The sequence below is a fragment of the Anomaloglossus baeobatrachus genome, chromosome 1, assembly GCF_048569485.1.
Source record: "Anomaloglossus baeobatrachus isolate aAnoBae1 chromosome 1, aAnoBae1.hap1, whole genome shotgun sequence".
Lineage (NCBI taxonomy): Eukaryota > Metazoa > Chordata > Amphibia > Anura > Aromobatidae > Anomaloglossus > Anomaloglossus baeobatrachus.
Window position 1 is genome coordinate 654,829,017 of NC_134353.1, and position 17,492 is coordinate 654,846,508.

The 17,492-nt window shown below is 47.0% G+C and overlaps 1 protein-coding gene across 1 annotated transcript in view; it reads right to left on the reverse strand.

Moving 5' to 3' along the window:
- POLE (DNA polymerase epsilon, catalytic subunit) overlaps positions 1 to 17,492 on the reverse strand; it is a 239,812-nt gene that overhangs the window by 145,325 nt on the left and 76,995 nt on the right. The window contains exons 14-18 of the mRNA XM_075319950.1: positions 9,773 to 9,886; positions 9,445 to 9,657; positions 9,164 to 9,271; positions 8,795 to 8,923; positions 8,591 to 8,693 (exon numbers count right to left, since the gene is read on the reverse strand). Coding sequence (XP_075176065.1) covers positions 8,591 to 8,693; positions 8,795 to 8,923; positions 9,164 to 9,271; positions 9,445 to 9,657; positions 9,773 to 9,886 — 667 coding nt within the window. The remainder of the gene's footprint in view (positions 1 to 8,590; positions 8,694 to 8,794; positions 8,924 to 9,163; positions 9,272 to 9,444; positions 9,658 to 9,772; positions 9,887 to 17,492) is intronic.

A 17,492-nucleotide genomic window follows, 5' to 3' on the forward strand; every position in this document is an offset into this window, starting at 1 on the left:
TCGGTCCCAGTGAATGGTGACCGGTTAGGATCCCACTTCTCCCAGAGCCTCTAAGGGATGGGGAAGGAAAACGGCATGTGGGCTCCAGCCTCTGTACCCGCAATGGGTACCTCAACCTTAACAACACCGCCGACTCAGTGGGGTGAGAAGGGAGCATGCCGGGGGCCCTGTGGGGGCCCTCTTTTCTTCCATCCGATATAATCAGCAGCTGCTGCTGACTAAAATGTGGAGCTTGAGTGAATGTGTGCCTCCTTCAACACAAAGCATAAAAACTGATGGGCCCGTGATGCACGGGAGGGTGAATAGGCAGAGGGGAGGGGTTACACTTTTTAAAGTGTAATACTTTGTGTGGCCTCCGGAGGCAGTAGCTATACACCCAATTGTCTGGGTCTCCCAATGGAGCGACAAAGAAATCTTTTATTTTAAATAAAACACAAATAAGCCTCGTTCACCCATTTATTAACCCCTTCCGAAACAAAGCTCCGGCGTAATCCACAGGTCCTGCGCTGCTTACATCCAGCCGCGACTGACACACAGTGCTGAATGAATGCAGCCTCACAGCGAGACAGCAGAGGTAATTACCGGTCATTTCCCACGGCCGGTAATGTGAACTCACTACCGACCGTGAGAAATGCAGCGATCTGTCCTCCATCTATCTATCTATCTATCCCTCTATCTATTATTCTGTCTATTTATCTATCTATCTACTATCTAACTCAGAAGGAAATGATTTTTTTTTTTCAATGTGCCTTATTGCATTGAATGCAATAAAGCACATGTACCAACCCGCACGCGGCAAAACCGTGGCAATACCGCTAACAATACCGCGGTAACACCGCATACGGTTTTCGGGTGCGGTTTGCCGCGTTTTTTTACCGCGGGTGCGGTAATCTTTCAGTGCCTACGGAATTTTCTTGAGAAAATTCCATTTTCCAGTGCGCACACTAAAGGGGTTTTCCCATGACCCTTGTTAATTTTAAAGAGCATTTTAGTGAATAGATCTTGGAACAATAATAATTTTCCACAATTGGATGTGTTAAAAAAAAAAAAAAAAACAAAACAAAAAAACGTTCTTCTGCTGAGAATCCTATATATGTTCCCCTGCTATGTACTGTGTAATGGCCGTGTCTGACTGTACAGGGACATGGTCTGATCATACCTCAGCTCCAGGGAGGAAGTAAAAGAGTATAAAGATATAACAGCAGAGGATCACAGCTGATTCTATTTGTGAAGTAAAACATTTCCCTGCTTGTTTTTTTAAAATGTTTTCCCTCAAAGAATTACCGTATTTTTCGGACCATAAGACGCACTTTTTTCCCCCCAAATGTTGGGGGAAAGTGGGGGGTGCGTCTTATGGTCTGACTATAAGGCTGCGGGGAATGAGGGTGCCGCGGTGCAGCGGGTCATCGGCGGCACGAGCAGGCTGTAACAGCCTGCCGTGACCACGTGGGCCCGCTCATTACATATGCACGCCCATCCTCCCGCCCATCATCTCTCAGCGAAACCGGCGCTGACAGGTGGGCGGGGGGGGGGGGTGCGTGCATAATTAGCAGCCGGCCGTGATCACCCCTGGCAACTACAGCCTGCAGTGATCATGTGCGGCTGTATTCACTGCCCCCCGTGCATCATTATCAGCGCGGGGTGCAGTGAATCAGTGTACTCACCCGTCACCGTGTGTGGAGCCGCCCCCCTGCAGCATCGCGTCTTCCTGTCTGTGCCGGCGGTCAGCTGATCTGGACACTAGCGGCGCGCACTGCGATGACGTCATCGCTGTGCGCGCCGCTAGTATCCACCAGAATCGATCAGCTTACCGCCGGCACAGACAGGAAGACGCGATGCTGCAGACACCGGTGACGGCTCCACACAGCGGCGCTGCAGCTGAGACAGAGATCGGTGCTTCAGGGAGTGAGGAAGGGTAAGTATAAACGTTTATTTTTTTTTCCTGTGCCATAGGATACACGCCATTTACCAGGATGGGGGCATTTCATGAGCAGGATGGATGGGGGCATTTCATGAGCAGGATGGATGGGGGCATTTCATGAGCAGGATGGATGGGGGCATTTCATGAGCAGGATGGATGGGGGCATATCATGAGCAGGATGGATGGGGGCATATCATGAGCAGGATGGATGGGGGCATATCATGAGCAGGATGGATGGGGGCATTTCATGAGCAGGATGGATGGGGGCATTTCATGAGCAGGATGGATGGGGGCATTTCATGAGTAGAATGGATGGGGGCATTTCATGAGCAGGATGGATGGGGGCATTTCATGAGCAGGATGGATGGGGGCATATCATGAGCAGGATGGATGGGGGCATATCATGAGCAGGATGGATGGGGGTATATCATGAGCAGGATGGATGGGGGGTATATTATTAGCAGGATGGGGGGTATATGAGCAGGATCATATACAAGGCAGGAGGATCCTTATCAGAATGGGGTACCTTAGTAGAGAATTTGGGGACATTACCCCCATAACAGTGTCAGCAGCAGATCCTCGCCGCATAACAGCGTGTCATGACCATATTTTTTGGTTAAAATTTTATTTTCCTATTTTCCTCCTCTAAAACCAGGGTGCGTCTTATGGTCAGGTGCGTCTTATAGTCCGAAAAATACGGTATTTGCAATACAGTGCTGTAAGGTCTATGAATTCTTTTACTTCCTCCCCTGCCCAGGAGATGTGGAGATGTTGTATAATCAGACCACGCTCCTGCACAGTCAGACACGGCCATTACACAGTACATAGCAGGGACACATATACAGTACAGACCAAAAGTTTGGACACACCTTCTCATTCAAAGAGTTTTCTTTATTTTCATGACTCTGAAAATTGTAGATTCACAGTGAAGGCATCAAAACTATGAATGAAAACATGTGGAATGAAATACTTAAAGTGTGAAACAACTGATAATACGTCTTATATTCTAGGTTCTTCAAAGTAGCCACCTTTTGCTTTGATTACTGCTTTGCACACTCTTGGCATTCTCTTGATGAGCATCAAGAGGTAGTCACCGGAAATGGTTTTTCAACAGTGTTGAAGGAGTTCCCAGAGATGCTTAGCACTTGTTGGCCCTTTTGCCTTCACGCTGTGATCCAGTTCACTCCAAACCATCTCGATTGGATTCAGGTCTGGTGACTGTGGAGGCCAGGTCATCTGGTGTAGCACCACATCACTCTCCTTCTTAGTCAAATAGCCCTTACACAGCCTGGAGGTGCGTTTGGGGTCATTGTCTTGTTGAAAAATAAATTATGGTCCAACTAAACGCAAACCGGATGGAATAGCATGCCGCTGCAATATGCTGTGGTAGCCATGCTGGTTCAGTATGCCTTCAATTTTGAAAAATTCCCCAACAGTGTCACCAGCAAAAGCACCCCCACACCATCACACCTCCTCCTCCATGCTTCACGGTGGGAACCAGCCATGTAGAGTCCATTCGTTCAACTTTTCTACAAAGACACGGTGGTTGGATCCAAAGATCTCAAATTTGGACTCATCAGACCAAAGAATAAATAAAGAAAACTCTGAAGGAGAAGGTGTGTTCAAACTTTTGGTCTGTACTGTAATACCTATATATATATATATATATATATATGAACAATTGATTTATTTTTTAAAACACATCCAATTGTGGAAATAATTATTCCACGATCTATTGAGTAAAATTAACTTTGTTTGTAGGACAACCCCTTTAAGCTCACTGTAATTGATGACATACGAGGAATAACCTAATATTATTAAACTAATTTGCTCAAGTGCCAAATACGTATACATGCTAAACTGATCTGTATGTATGGAGATACCAGATTTTATAATAGAAGAAAGACTCATTTTCCAAGATTATACAAAAGATACCCCTCAATTAAATTATTCTTGGAAGTTGTATGGACGGTTAAATTAAATCTACAAGAAAGCTCTGACATCTAATGTGATAATCAGATGAAATCCAAGTCTCTAATGGCCAGTTTATTTGAGTCAGTAACATCTTCTGTCTGCAGACACCAATAATTGCTTCTCTTAGGTAGGCAATAAAAATCTAAACACAGTCTTCATTAACACAATATGTTCCTGGAGGTTTACATAAAAATTTAATTGAACTAATAAAAGTTTTATATATGGAAAAACGTCAAGAATATTAAATAGGTACTTCCTTAACGTAACGCTTCAGCAAATTGCTTTGCATTTAAAATGCTAACTCAGCAATATCAAGTGTAACCAGTGTCATCTCCGCTTAGGCTATGTGCGCATGTTGCGTATTTGCATGCAGTTACGCTGCGATCTGCACCGCAGCATAACTGCATGCGTCCTGCATCTATGAAGATTATGCAGGAGACGTGCGCACGTGGCGTATTAGAGCGCAGCGCTTCGGCTGCTGCCCGAAGCGCGCGTTCTAAGAAGTGACATGTCACTTATTCCGTGCGCTTTGCATGCAGTCCCCTCTCGGTCTATGGGAGGGGCTGCAGTCAGAGCGCATGAAATCGGCTTTTTTTTTTCATTACGGACTGTTTCTGCAGCGATTTGAAGCGCACGTGTGCTGTTCAAATCACTGCAGAAATTTCTGCAGGGACAAACGCTACATGCGCACATAGCCTTCGTTGGCTCTATACATTGTGAACCTTTTTCTTATGAGCAGCTGTATCATGAGACCCCTGGTCTGATTACAGTCCAATACACATTCTCCTGGATAAACTACAGGAAGCCATCATCACCCATAACATTTCCTGCTTCCGGCTGGCTCTCCTTCCTAGTTAGCTTTGCCATTTATGTTTCTTTGCATGTCCCCATGCAGTGTGGTGTTTAGAAACTGCACTTTTCAATTTAAAAGGGAACCTGTCACCACATTGGTGATTATAAGCTCTGGCCACCACCACTGAGCTCTTATATACAGCATTCCAGAATGCTGTATATAAGAGCCCAAGCGCGCTGTAGAATGAAAAAAATACTTTTAGAATACTTACCTAGGGGGCGGTCCTGTCCGATGGGTGTCGCTGCGCTGGTGCCTCCTCTCTGCTGCTATCTCCGTCCTCCTTCTACCCAGCTCAGTGTGGATGACACATCTACGTAATCCAAGCAGGTCGACCCTGCGGTCCTGCGCAGGCACACATTAATCTGCTCTGCTGAGGGCAGATCAAAGTACTGTAATGAGCAGGCACGAGGAACGGTTAAAGACTGCACACGCATGCGCACTACAATACTTTGATCTGCCCTGAGTAGGGCAGGTTAAAGTGCACCTTCGCAAGACCTCAATGCTGGCTAGTGTACATGATGTAGGACGCGTCATGCACATGGACCTCAGAAGAAAGAGGACGCCACAGAGAGGTGGCGCCGACCGGAGAGCAGCAACAGGCATCGGACTGGACCGCCCCTTAGGTGAGTATTATAAAAGTGTCTTTTACATTCTAAACAGCGGCCTGGGCTCTTATATATACAGCATTCCAGAATGCTGTATAAGAGCTCAGTGGTGGTGGCTGCAGCTTATAGTTGCCAAATCTGGTGATAGGCTCCCTTTAGGACACAACTTCACTTTTCCCTCTGACACCAGCTTGTGTGGCGCCCTGGACAAGCCAGGTCGTCTCAGGTACTACACCAACACACCCTACACCCCGGGTACACAAATCTTTGTTTCCTTCCTCCAGGGGCTGATGTCCACACCAGGGGGTGGGCCAGGCGGTTGGTCCCGCCCACCGAGGAGTTCACAGTCCTGGAGGCGGGAAAAAGTTAGCAGATCAGTTTTGGAGAGGAGAGTGGAAGCAGAGGAGACTGACCGTGTCCGGGTGTGTGGCCCGGGCACTCAGCAAGGTTGGCAGACGGTGGTGACAGTCTGCAAGGGAGGCTGATTGGAGTGAAACGTACGGACCGGGGACGGGCGGTGGCCCGCCGGTACCGGATCGGGGAGTGAAGAGAAGCCAGCACCATCCGGCAGGGCCTAAGGACCCCGACCAGGCTAGGAGTCGCCGTAAAACCGGTCAAATCCGTTAGCGAAGGGAACCTCCGGGGTTTCCCAGCAGCCAACACCCGATTGAAGGCAACAGCTCACACCGTAGAGGGAAACACAGTCACCGCCAAGGCTACAGTTCCCAGGGCCAGAGCCTGCGGGCAAAAGGGGCTCCCTCAGCATCCATCCAAGCTGGGGAGCGGGTTACCGGTGGGAAGCCATTGGAACCGTAAACACAACACAGGTTCAGGGAAAGGCAGTCACCATCAACCTACCGGGAGGAGAACAACCGCAGCCGCCTGTGGGACCCGTCCATCCAGCCGTTTGTTTGACCAGAGACTCTGCGTGATTTACTGGCTGAGTGAGTACCACCGTGCCGTGCGGCACAGCGCTGCCCCCGCGACCCTGCACCTCACCAGGCCCCGTAACCAGCTTGCCATCCCTCACCCCTCACCGGGCCCCGGGACAACCAACCCCCCTACCCACAGAGGGGAGAACCAACATCCAAGCTGCTCCCTGTCATCGCTCCTGGGATCCCCGTCCAGAGCAGCGGTGGTGTCACAACTTCACCACAACCGTGGGTGGCGTCACGGACAATATCCCCAAACCACACACCAACCCCCCTTTCACTCACGGGCGAGGAACGCCGCTCGAGTCCCCGGGATCCGGCCCACCGCTCGAGCCACAACCGAGCAGCAGCAGCAGCAGCCGGACCCGAGCAGTGGGTGAGCGCAGCGTCCCCTCCTCCGCCCGCGACACTTGTAATAACTGACAGGTAAACCCTATCAGAAGCAGGAGGCAGGGCTAGACAGCGGCACCACATAGTAAACACAGACTGTAAAGCAAGTCACTGGACAGCACTGCTATGCAACTGATTGATCCATCATCACAAAACTTAGACAGGACACAGAGTAGAGTAAATCAGTTGGATGAGACTTCCCACCCTTTTGCAAAGGCCTCATGGGAGGAGTAGTCTGCATTGAGGAAACCTTATTGGGGGGACGGGGACAGAAGGAAATCAACATGCAGCAGACCACACAGAAATGGCATATCAATAAAAAAAAGAAAACGGCTGGAGTGCTTCTATAAGTGCATATAACAGTAGTATAGTAGTTAGTTCTACAAACTCACAATATGTGAAATTTGTGTTATACATTTAAATATAGGTTGCATAACTGCTCAAAAATACTAACTGCTTTCATTTAACTAAAACATGGAAGCATAATTGTATTTACTTTTTACATGGTGGTCATACATAAATGAGATCAAAGATAAAGCAAACAAACAACAGAATTTCCCTGAGTAATCCTAACAACCTGAATGAGTTGTAATATGGGAAGTCTCCAATGTACTAAAGATGAACTGGTAGCGAATACTAATACAATATTATAGAAAGTGAAAGATGCAGACATAAATGTGCACGCCAACTAGATTTACATTTGTTGGTGGTACCTGTCCATCTTGTTTTCTTCATCTACATATGTAGCGCCCCTGAAGCCATCAGGGTGCTACAAGGTTCTGCATCCCCACAAGGATGCAGGGCCTACCCTCTTAGGGACCCAGAACCCCAGTGCCGGTAACACCAAAAACCCAGGTAATCCCAGTGTTTAATTCAAGGATCCAGCTCACCCATGTCTGACCTCACCGCACCTCAGTCACGGAAGACCGGCCCTGCCCTGGCCACACAGCAATAAATCAAAAGAGGAATCCAGCTGAAGGTCCACGGTGGTTTATTCAGTGCAGTACAGACAATGCATAGACGTTAACGCGTTTCTGGCTAAGCGCCCTTAATCATGGTTATGATTAAGGACGCTTAGCCAAAAACGCGTTAACGTCCAGTTTTCCCCAACAATCCCCTATACAATTGTATGCAGCTAGGGTGGGACCATGGATGGCCGCCTACAGGTGGGCCACTCCAGTCCACTAGTTGACCAGGTGGGAGGGTCAGATTGTGGACAGAGAGAACTCAGGAAGTCAGTAGTCAGAGAAGTCTAAGTCTAGAGTTGACAGAGGAGACGTCCCGACTCCGGTTGACTGTGACCTGGTAGCCAGGAGAGGTAGTTGTTGGTGGAGTACTCCCGGAACTATATGCTGTACTACCTGGCAGCATGCCAAGCAGTCTTCTAGTGATAAAAATCACTGTTTAAATCAGCAGTAGATGAAAACTACACTAAGCAGCCCAGTAAGTGACACACGGCTGGAATCAGGATCTCTGCCCCTACATTATGCTGCTCTCAGATTAGGTTCCAAAAACCTGGTGACAGATTCCCTTTAGCCTCTTAAATGACGCTCTCAAAAACTTTGCTTTGAGTCCATTGTGAGATAAGTGCAATACGAATATTTGTGTGCTGTTTTTATAAAACAATGGCGAATTTGCGTTCTTTTTTCACTATTTCACTTGGATTTTTTTCCCATTCTCTAGTAATCATAAATAGTCTTTCACAACTACAACCCCTCCTGCAAAGAGCAACTCCTCATTACAGCTTAGTTGATATAAAAAAAAATAACAAATGACTGAGAAAGGAGAGGAAAAAAAATTAAAAGACGACAAAAATTCGCTACATCTTTAATGTGTTCATATCTGGCTACTGAAAATGTTTGCATTACTAATATATAAAAATTCTCTAAACAATGTAAAGCCCATAACCACTTACTGAACTCTCCCCTCCACTGCCAAGTCATCTTGCGTTGGCATGTGGCTCCGGGCTTGTTGAAGTCACAAGCTGCACAAGTCACTTCATCAACCATGGCAGAAGGCTAAAGAAAGACAAGAAATGAGAAAATGGAGACGTTTTGAACAAAAACAAACACAAATGTCATCTTTAAATCACGTTGCTGTGCAGAGACTTATTACTAACCTGCAATCGATTTGTGAGAATGATATTGGGATACATGGCGCCCACATCCAGATGGTAAATGAGGGGGCACTCAATTCTATTTGGCACTTCTTTTAGAGAATTCAACTTCTTTTTAATCTCATCGCAAACCTAAGAACGATAAAAGGGTTAAAAGTAGCCAATCCAATTTAGATCAATTGAGAAATTTGTGTGGCTTGTTTTAGTTTTTTTAAAGGGAACCGGTCCCCAGATTTGGCGACTATAAGCTGCGGCCACCATCTGTGGTCTCTATAAAAGCTCTAAAAGGCTCTATAAGAGCCCACAAGTGGAGGCCGCAGCTTATAATCACCAAATCTGGTGACAGGTTCCTTTTAAATAAGAAATGTGTACCTCTTGAAAGTTGGTGACTTCCTCCATGGGGACTTTCTCCTCCTCTTCGATGGCATGACGAAGAGTCATTTCAACACGTTGTAGAAGAAAATCAAAGGCAGCCGGGTTCTGAAAAGGTTGGACACAAATAAACCACCTTTTACTGCCCATCATCCCTGCACAATGATCAACTTGGTACAACTTTCTCACAGACGCTCACAAAATGTTACATAAAGCAACACAATGCTATACAAGCAATCTTCCATGTAAAACTCGAATCACATCTTTTTCGAGAAGCTCACCATTTTGAAACGGCAAGGAATGTCACTACGGAAGACACCGGACTCCAAAGCTTCCACATGGCCTCCTACATAAGTCTCAGAGTCCAGCACGTGGCCATCGTTCGTCAGCTTATTGAACACCGCTTCTTGCTTGTTAGGGAAGACAATATTGGCATGATACGCCTGGACCATCAGCAATGCCTCACAAAGCGTCCCGGAGCCTTTCCTCAACACCTAAGAGCAAAATACCAGGAAGGAGAACATGGAGTAAGGGAAAATACAACAAAACAGCAAGTAAAAATGATATGTTAGCATTAAATTGGCAAAATAAGCAATGCAAATATATTACCTCATCAGGTTCCATAGGGATAATGGTGCAGAGAGCAAAGATAAATGGATGGACATACTTCATGTACATGTAGTAAGTTGCAACAGCATCAGATACGGAGTATGTGGCCAGCACCTACAAAGTAATCACAGCACAAGACATGAAGAATGGTATTCCATAGCTCGGTTTTATCATATGAAACAAATCCGGACTTTTAGCCCCATATATAAATTCCCAGACGAATAATGTACAACCTATTTGTCTCCAAGTTTGGAATTCGCCACAAGGAGAAGCGTTCCTGCCAGGGCTGTGGAGTCAGTAAGCCAAACCTTCAACTCCGACTCCTCAATTTCCCTTGCACCGACTCCGACATATATTGCTTATAGTTAAGTGAAAAATTTATTGTAGTACATGAACATGTGTATGTGAACATCAGACATTTAATATTTTTTTATGATACAATAATCAAGATATTTGGATAGAACATAAAATATATTTATTGGAATACAACTTTAGAACACAAAAAACTGTAATAAATTGTAATTATGTAATACACTAATATACAGTAGATTACATATATAGTGCGTGTGTGTGTTGTATGTATTGTTACATATTTACAATTTATTAGTTTGTGTTCTAAAGTTGTATTCCAATAAATATATTTTGTGCTTTATCTAAATATCTTGATTATTGTATCCTAAAAATGATTAAATGTCTGATGTTCACATTGTACTACAATACATTTTTCACTTACATATAAACATTATACTAAATATTATTTAGTATGTTTTTGAAAACTTTTTTTGGCACATATATATATATATATATATATATATATATATATATATATATATATATATATATATATATATATATATATATATATATATATATTATATATAAAAAAAAACCACACTATGTATGTAATACACTATGTAAGTAGCAAAAATAAGTTTTCAACAAAAACATACTAAATAACATTTGTGCAGTCCATGAATTTGTTCTAAGAAATAGAATTGCTTCCATCAGATCTGACCTAATAATTTTATGGCTAGAGAACAGCCTCTCTACACTAACTTGGGTTGGAGGCAAAGCCGTAACCACATGGGCAACATCTCTAACAATTTCCGGGTATAAAGGAATTGCCTCATGCACAGTCAGTTTTGATGAACGGTTGAATTTTTCTACTTCTTTGAGAGCAAGTGAAAAATTTTACTGAAATCTGGTTAATCTGCTTCTATAGGAGACGGGGTGAAATCTTTTTCCTTGCGGCAACACTTTGCTACTCCATGTCATCCAACTAGTTGTCAAAGTTAAACTCCTCATCTGATGAGGATGAAGATATGGCAGCAGTAGCACTGTCAGGACCCAAGTCCTCTTGCGCCTGGCAGTCCTGTAGCCACTCATCCTAACTGCTACCTCATAAGCTGTTGATCATCAAGCAGTATACGATGACTTGGGTCCACATAAACAGCTGCCAGAAGAATTCTATTTTCCAATAGAATTTTCCAATTTTCCATCTGCGATTAAACCTCCTCTTTGGGACAGGCAAAGTAGCAAGTTCTTCCACTCCCTTATGAAAATGCCAGGAGTTAAATCCTCAGCTTGTAATTTTTTAGTCACAGTAAATGGGTGATTAAGCAATTCCTTCAATTCAGCCACCTGCGTCCATTGACCTTCATTTAATGTTACTTGAGGGTTCACCATATCTATAAGAAATTATTTTAGTTCAAGCAATCGCTCAGTCATTAAATAAGTGCTGCATCACCGAATGGCTTGATCAACAATTGCCCCTTTCCCAGCACGTCTCTTCAAGATGGAATCAATTTTCAGGGGTTCTGGCGGCAATAACCAACTTCCTCACTTTTCCAATTAGATTTCCAGCATGTCCGCCCAGTTTCACACATCCGGCTTTACGCCGGTTTGGCGAATACGGTGCACGCCAGTACAGTACGATACAGTACAGTGGCAGCACCGCAACTTCCGGGTCACATGCTCCGGTCACATGATAGCATGTGACCGGCGTTTGTTGCGCTGCCACTGTACTGTATACACTAAATTGGAGTGCGCCGCATCCGCCAAACCGGCGAAAAGCCGGATGTGTGAAACCGGGGTCCCTCTTGCAGACTCTCTCTTATTGCCAGCTGCAGCGTGTGCACAACACAGCGCATGTGATGAATATGAAAGTGTTTTGAAGCAGCTTCAACAAGTATCATTTTACTGTTCTTCTGTTGTAATATCTGTTTGTTCCTCAGTTACATGAACAGCACTGTGGCCTTCTATCTCACAACATACTGAATCCTAAATTTTCTTTTAGCTGTTGTTCATTACTCTCATTCATCAGTTTAATTGTACTTACAGTATGTTTGAAGCATTGTCCTTTACAATAGCAAGAACCTGTTCTTTTTTGAGTTTGTAATCTTGCAGAACTTTTTCCACTAAGGCCTGGAGAAACTGGCTGGTGTGATGAGCTTTAGTATCTGTTACTGCCAGTGTCTTGCTAACAATTTCTTTCTTGTTACAAACATATCGAACATTGATGGCAAAATAATTCAGTGAAATACGGTGACTCTGGGATCCCAGCAAAGTCAATGGGTTTCAAGATAGGACATTCAGACACAGCGTTTTGTGAGAATCCTCACAAAGAATGAGCAGTCAGTTTGTGGTGTTTTCTAATCTGCTTTTGCTATTGAAAGCATTAGGTTGTTGAGCTCAAAAACCTTTCAGGTGATGCGTTTTTTTTAAAAAGCTTATCTGCTTTTGCAGCTGACAAACGTATCCTCAAAAAACGCAGCTAAAACGCAATGTGTGAATATAGCCTTAGATCAGGAATAGAACAGCCATTTATAGGACATTTCATAACTTTCCCAAATTCCTATGAAAAAATATTCAGCACATTCTGCATTGCACTACTGTCCCCAATTTATTATATATTTTAGGAGTCGGAGCATTTTATACAGACTCCGACTCCACTAAAATGAGCTCCGACTCAGACTCCACAACTCCGACTCCACAGCCCTGGTTCCTGCTCCTTAGATCACCTGTCAGAGGCTCCTCACCCAGCCAAATCAGATCTCCTGTTTGCATGGAGGAGAAGAAAACACCCTAAACCAAGTGTCTGCAAATGGAGTGTGTCTGGTTTGGCTTTCTATCCCAAGTCATGTGGCAAGGACTGTTAAATGGTCAATAAGGATTTTTCAGATTGCTACTTCCAATAGGTGGCGCCAAAGATCAAGTCCTCCTCTCTGCAGACGTATTTAGCATAGATCACCAAAACACATCCGTGTTTCCAGTATATGTGGTGTCCGTTTCCACATGTACCAGAGACACGGACACACGTAGACAAATTAAATTCAATAGATTTGTGCACACGTCTATGTTTTTACACGGACCTTGTGTCAACAGGTCTGTTTTCTGCCGGCAGCGATGTGATCTGTGTGACATCAGTGACAATGACAGGAAGAAGAAAGAAATGTGCCAAAGAACAATGGTATCTCCCACAAATAGAAATGAAGGGAATTTTGTTTACTTACCGTAAATTCCTTTTCTTCTAGCTCCTATTGGGAGACCCAGACAATTGGGTGTATAGCTTCTGCCTCCGGAGGCCACACAAAGTATTACACTTTAAAAAGTGTAACCCCTCCCCTCTGCCTATACACCCTCCCGTGCCTCACGGGCTCCTCAGTTTTGGTGCAAAAGCAGGAAGGAGGAAACTTATAAATGGTCTAAGGTGAATTCAATCCGAAGGATGTTCGGAGAACTGAACCATGAACCAAAGGAACAATTCAACATGAACAACATGTGTACACAAAAGAACAAACAGCCCGAAGGGAACAGGGGCGGGTGCTGGGTCTCCCAATAGGAGCTAGAAGAAAAGGAATTTACGGTAAGTAAACAAAATTCCCTTCTTCTTTGTCGCTCCATTGGGAGACCCAGACAATTGGGACATCCAAAAGCAGTCCCTGGGTGGGTAAAAGAATACCCCGATAAAAAGAGCCGAAAACGGCCCCTTCTTACAGGTGGGCAACCGCCGCCTGAAGGACTCGCCTACCTAGACTGGCATCTGCCGAAGCATAGGTATGCACCTGATAGTGTTTCGTGAAAGTGTGCAGACTAGACCAGGTAGCCGCCTGACACACCTGCTGAGCCGTAGCCCGGTGCCGCAATGCCCAGGACGCACCCACGGCTCTGGTAGAATGGGCTTTTAGCCCTGAAGGAATCGGAAGCCCAGAAGAACGGTAGGCTTCAAAAATCGGTTCCTTGATCCACTGAGCCAAGGTTGACTTGGAAGCCTGCGACCCCTTACGCTGGCCAGCGACAAGGACAAAGAGTGCATCAGAACGGCGCAGTGGCGCCGTGCGAGACACGTAGATCCGGAGTGCTCTCACTAGATCTAGCAAATGCAAATCCTTTTCACATTGGTGAACTGGATGAGGGCAAAATGAAGGTAAGGAGATATCCTGATTGAGATGGAAAGGGGATACCACCTTAGGGAGGAATTCCGGGACCGGACGCAGAACCACCTTATCCTGGTGGAAAACCAGGAAGGGGGCTTTGCATGACAGCGCTGCAAGCTCCGACACTCTACGGAGCGATGTAACTGCCACTAGAAAAGCCACCTTCTGCGAAAGACGTGATAGAGAGACATCCCGCAGCGGCTCGAAAGGTGGTTTCTGAAGAGCCCTTAGAACCCCGTTAAGATCCCAGGGTTCCAGCGGCCGCTTGTAAGGTGGGACTATGTGGCAAACTCCCTGCAGGAACGTGCGGACCTGCGGAAGCCTGGCTAGACGCTTTTGAAAAAACACGGAAAGCGCCGATACTTGTCCCTTGAGAGAGCCGAGAGACAAACCCTTGTCCATTCCGGATTGAAGGAAGGAAAGAAAAGTGGGTAAGGCAAACGGCCAGGGGGTAAAACCCTTATCAGAGCACCAGGATAAGAAGATCCTCCAAGCCCTGTGATAGATCTTGGCGGACGTTGGTTTCCTGGCCTGTCTCATAGTGGCAATGACATCTTGAGATAACCCTGAGGACGCTAGGAGCCAGGACTCAATGGCCACACAGTCAGGTTGAGGGCCGCAGAATTCAGATGGAAAAAATGGCCCTTGAGACAGCAAGTCTGGTCGGTCTGGGAGTGCCCACGGTTGACCCACCGTGAGGTGCCACAGATCCGGGTACCACGACCTCCTCGGCCAGTCTGGAGCGACGAGGATGGCGCGGCGGCAGTCGGACCTGATCTTGCGTAACACTCTGGGCAGCATTGCCAGAGGAGGAAATACATAAGGCAGTCGAAACTGCGACCAATCCTGAACTAATGCGTCCGCCGCCAGAGCTCTGTGATCCTGAGACCGTGCCATGAATGCCGGGACTTTCTTGTTGTGCCGAGACGCCATGAGATCGACGTCCGGCGTTCCCCAGCGGCAACAGATCTCTTGAAACACGTCCGGGTGAAGAGACCATTCCCCTGCGTCCATGCCCTGGCGACTGAGAAAATCTGCTTCCCAGTTTTCTACGCCCGGGATGTGAACTGCGGAGATGGTGGAGGCTGTGGCCTCCGCCCACAGCAGAATCCGCCGAACTTCTTGGAAGGCTTGACGGCTGCGCGTGCCTCCCTGGTGGTTGATGTACGCGACCGCCGTGGCGTTGTCCGACTGTATGCGGATCTGCCTGCCCTCCAGCCACCGATGGAACGCCTTTAGGGCTAGATACACTGCCCTTATCTCCAGAACATTGATCTGAAGGGAGGACTCTGTCGGAGTCCAGGTTCCCTGAGCCCTGTGGTGGAGAAAAACCGCTCCCCACCCTGACAAACTCGCGTCCGTCGTGACCACAGCCCAGGATGGGGGCAGGAAGGATTTTCCCTTCGACAGAGAAGTGGGAAGGAGCCACCACTGAAGAGAGGTTTTGGCTGCCAGAGACAGAGAGACGTTCCTGTCGAGGGACGTCGACCTCCTGTCCCATTTGCGGAGAATGTCCCATTGGAGTGGACGCAGATGAAACGGCGCAAAGGGGACTGCCTCCATTGCTGCCACCATCTTCCCCAGGAAGTGCATGAGGCGCCTCAAGGGGTGTGACTGGGCCCGCAGAAGAGAGTGCACCCCTGTCTGCAGCGAATGCTGTTTGTCCAGCGGTAGCTTGACTATCGCTGAGAGAGTATGAAACTCCATCCCGAGGTAAGTCAGTGATTGGGTCGGAGTCAGTTTTGACTTTGGGAAATTGATGATCCACCCGAACCTCTGGAGAGTCTCCAGAGCAACGGTCAGGCTGTGTTGACATGCTACCCGGGAGGGTGCCTTGACTAGGAGATCGTCTAAGTAAGGGATCACCGAGTTGCCCTGAGAGTGTAGGACCGCCACAACGGATGCCATGACCTTGGTGAAGACCCGTGGGGCTGTCGCCAGTCCGAAAGGCAGTGCCACAAACTGAAGGTGTTCGTCCCTGATGGCGAAACGCAGGAAGCGTTGATGCTCTGGTGCGATTGGCACATGGAGATAAGCATCCATGATGTCGATTGATGCTAGGAAGTCTCCTTGGGACATCGAAGCGATGACAGAGCGGAGAGATTCCATGCGAAACCGTCTGGTTCTCACGTGTCTGTTGAGCAGTTTGAGGTCCAAAACGGGACGGAATGATCCGTCCTTTTTTGGCAACACGAACAAGTTGGAGTAAAAACCGCGACCACGATCCTGAAGGGGAACGGAGATCACAACTCCCTCTGTCTTCAGAGAGTTCACCGCCTGAAAAAGTGCATCGGCTCGCTCGGGGGGCGGAGATGTTCTGAAGAAACGAGTCAGAGGACGAGAGCTGAGCTCTATCCTGTAACCGTGAGACAGAATGTCTCTCACCCATCGGTCTTGGACATGTGGCCACCAGGCGTCGCAAAAACGGGAGAGCCTGCCACCGACCGAGGATGTGGTTTGGGGAGGCCGAAAGTCATGAGGAGGCCGCCTTGGAGACGGTGCCTCCGGCGGTCTTTGGAGGACATGACTTAGACCGCCATGCATAAGAGTTCCTCTGGCCCTTCTGTGGCCTGTTGGACGAGGAGGATTGGGACTTGGCTGAGGGCCGAAAGGACCGAAACCTCGCTTGAATTTTCCGTTGCTGAGGTCTGTTTGGTTTGGACTGGGGCAAGGACGAGTCCTTTCCATTGGATTGCTTAATAATTTCATCCAATCGCTCGCCAAACAAACGGTCGCCAGAAAATGGCAAACCGGTTAAGAACTTCTTGGAAGCAGAGTCTGCCTTCCATTCGCGTAGCCACATGACCCTGCGGACTGCCACCGAATTGGCGGATGCTACCGCTGTACGGCTAGCAGAATCCAGGACGGCATTCATGGCGTAGGATGAAAATACCGACGCCTGAGAAGTCAAAGACGCAACTTGCGGAGCAGAGGTACGTGTGACCGCATTAATCTCAGACAGACAAGCTGAGATAGCTTGGAGTGCCCACACGGCTGCAAAGGCCGGAGCAAAAGACGCGCCTGTGGCTTCATAGATGGATTTCATTAGGAGCTCTATCTGCCTGTCAGTGGCATCCTTGAGCGATGAACCGTCTGCCACTGATACTACGGATCTAGCCGCCAGTCTAGAGACTGGAGGATCCACCTTGGGACATTGAGCCCAACCCTTAACTACGTCAGAGGGGAAGGGGTAACGTGTGTCATTAAGGCGCTTAGCAAAGCGCTTGTCCGGAAATGCTCTGTGCTTCTGGACAGCATCTCTGAAGTTAGAGTGATCGAAAAAA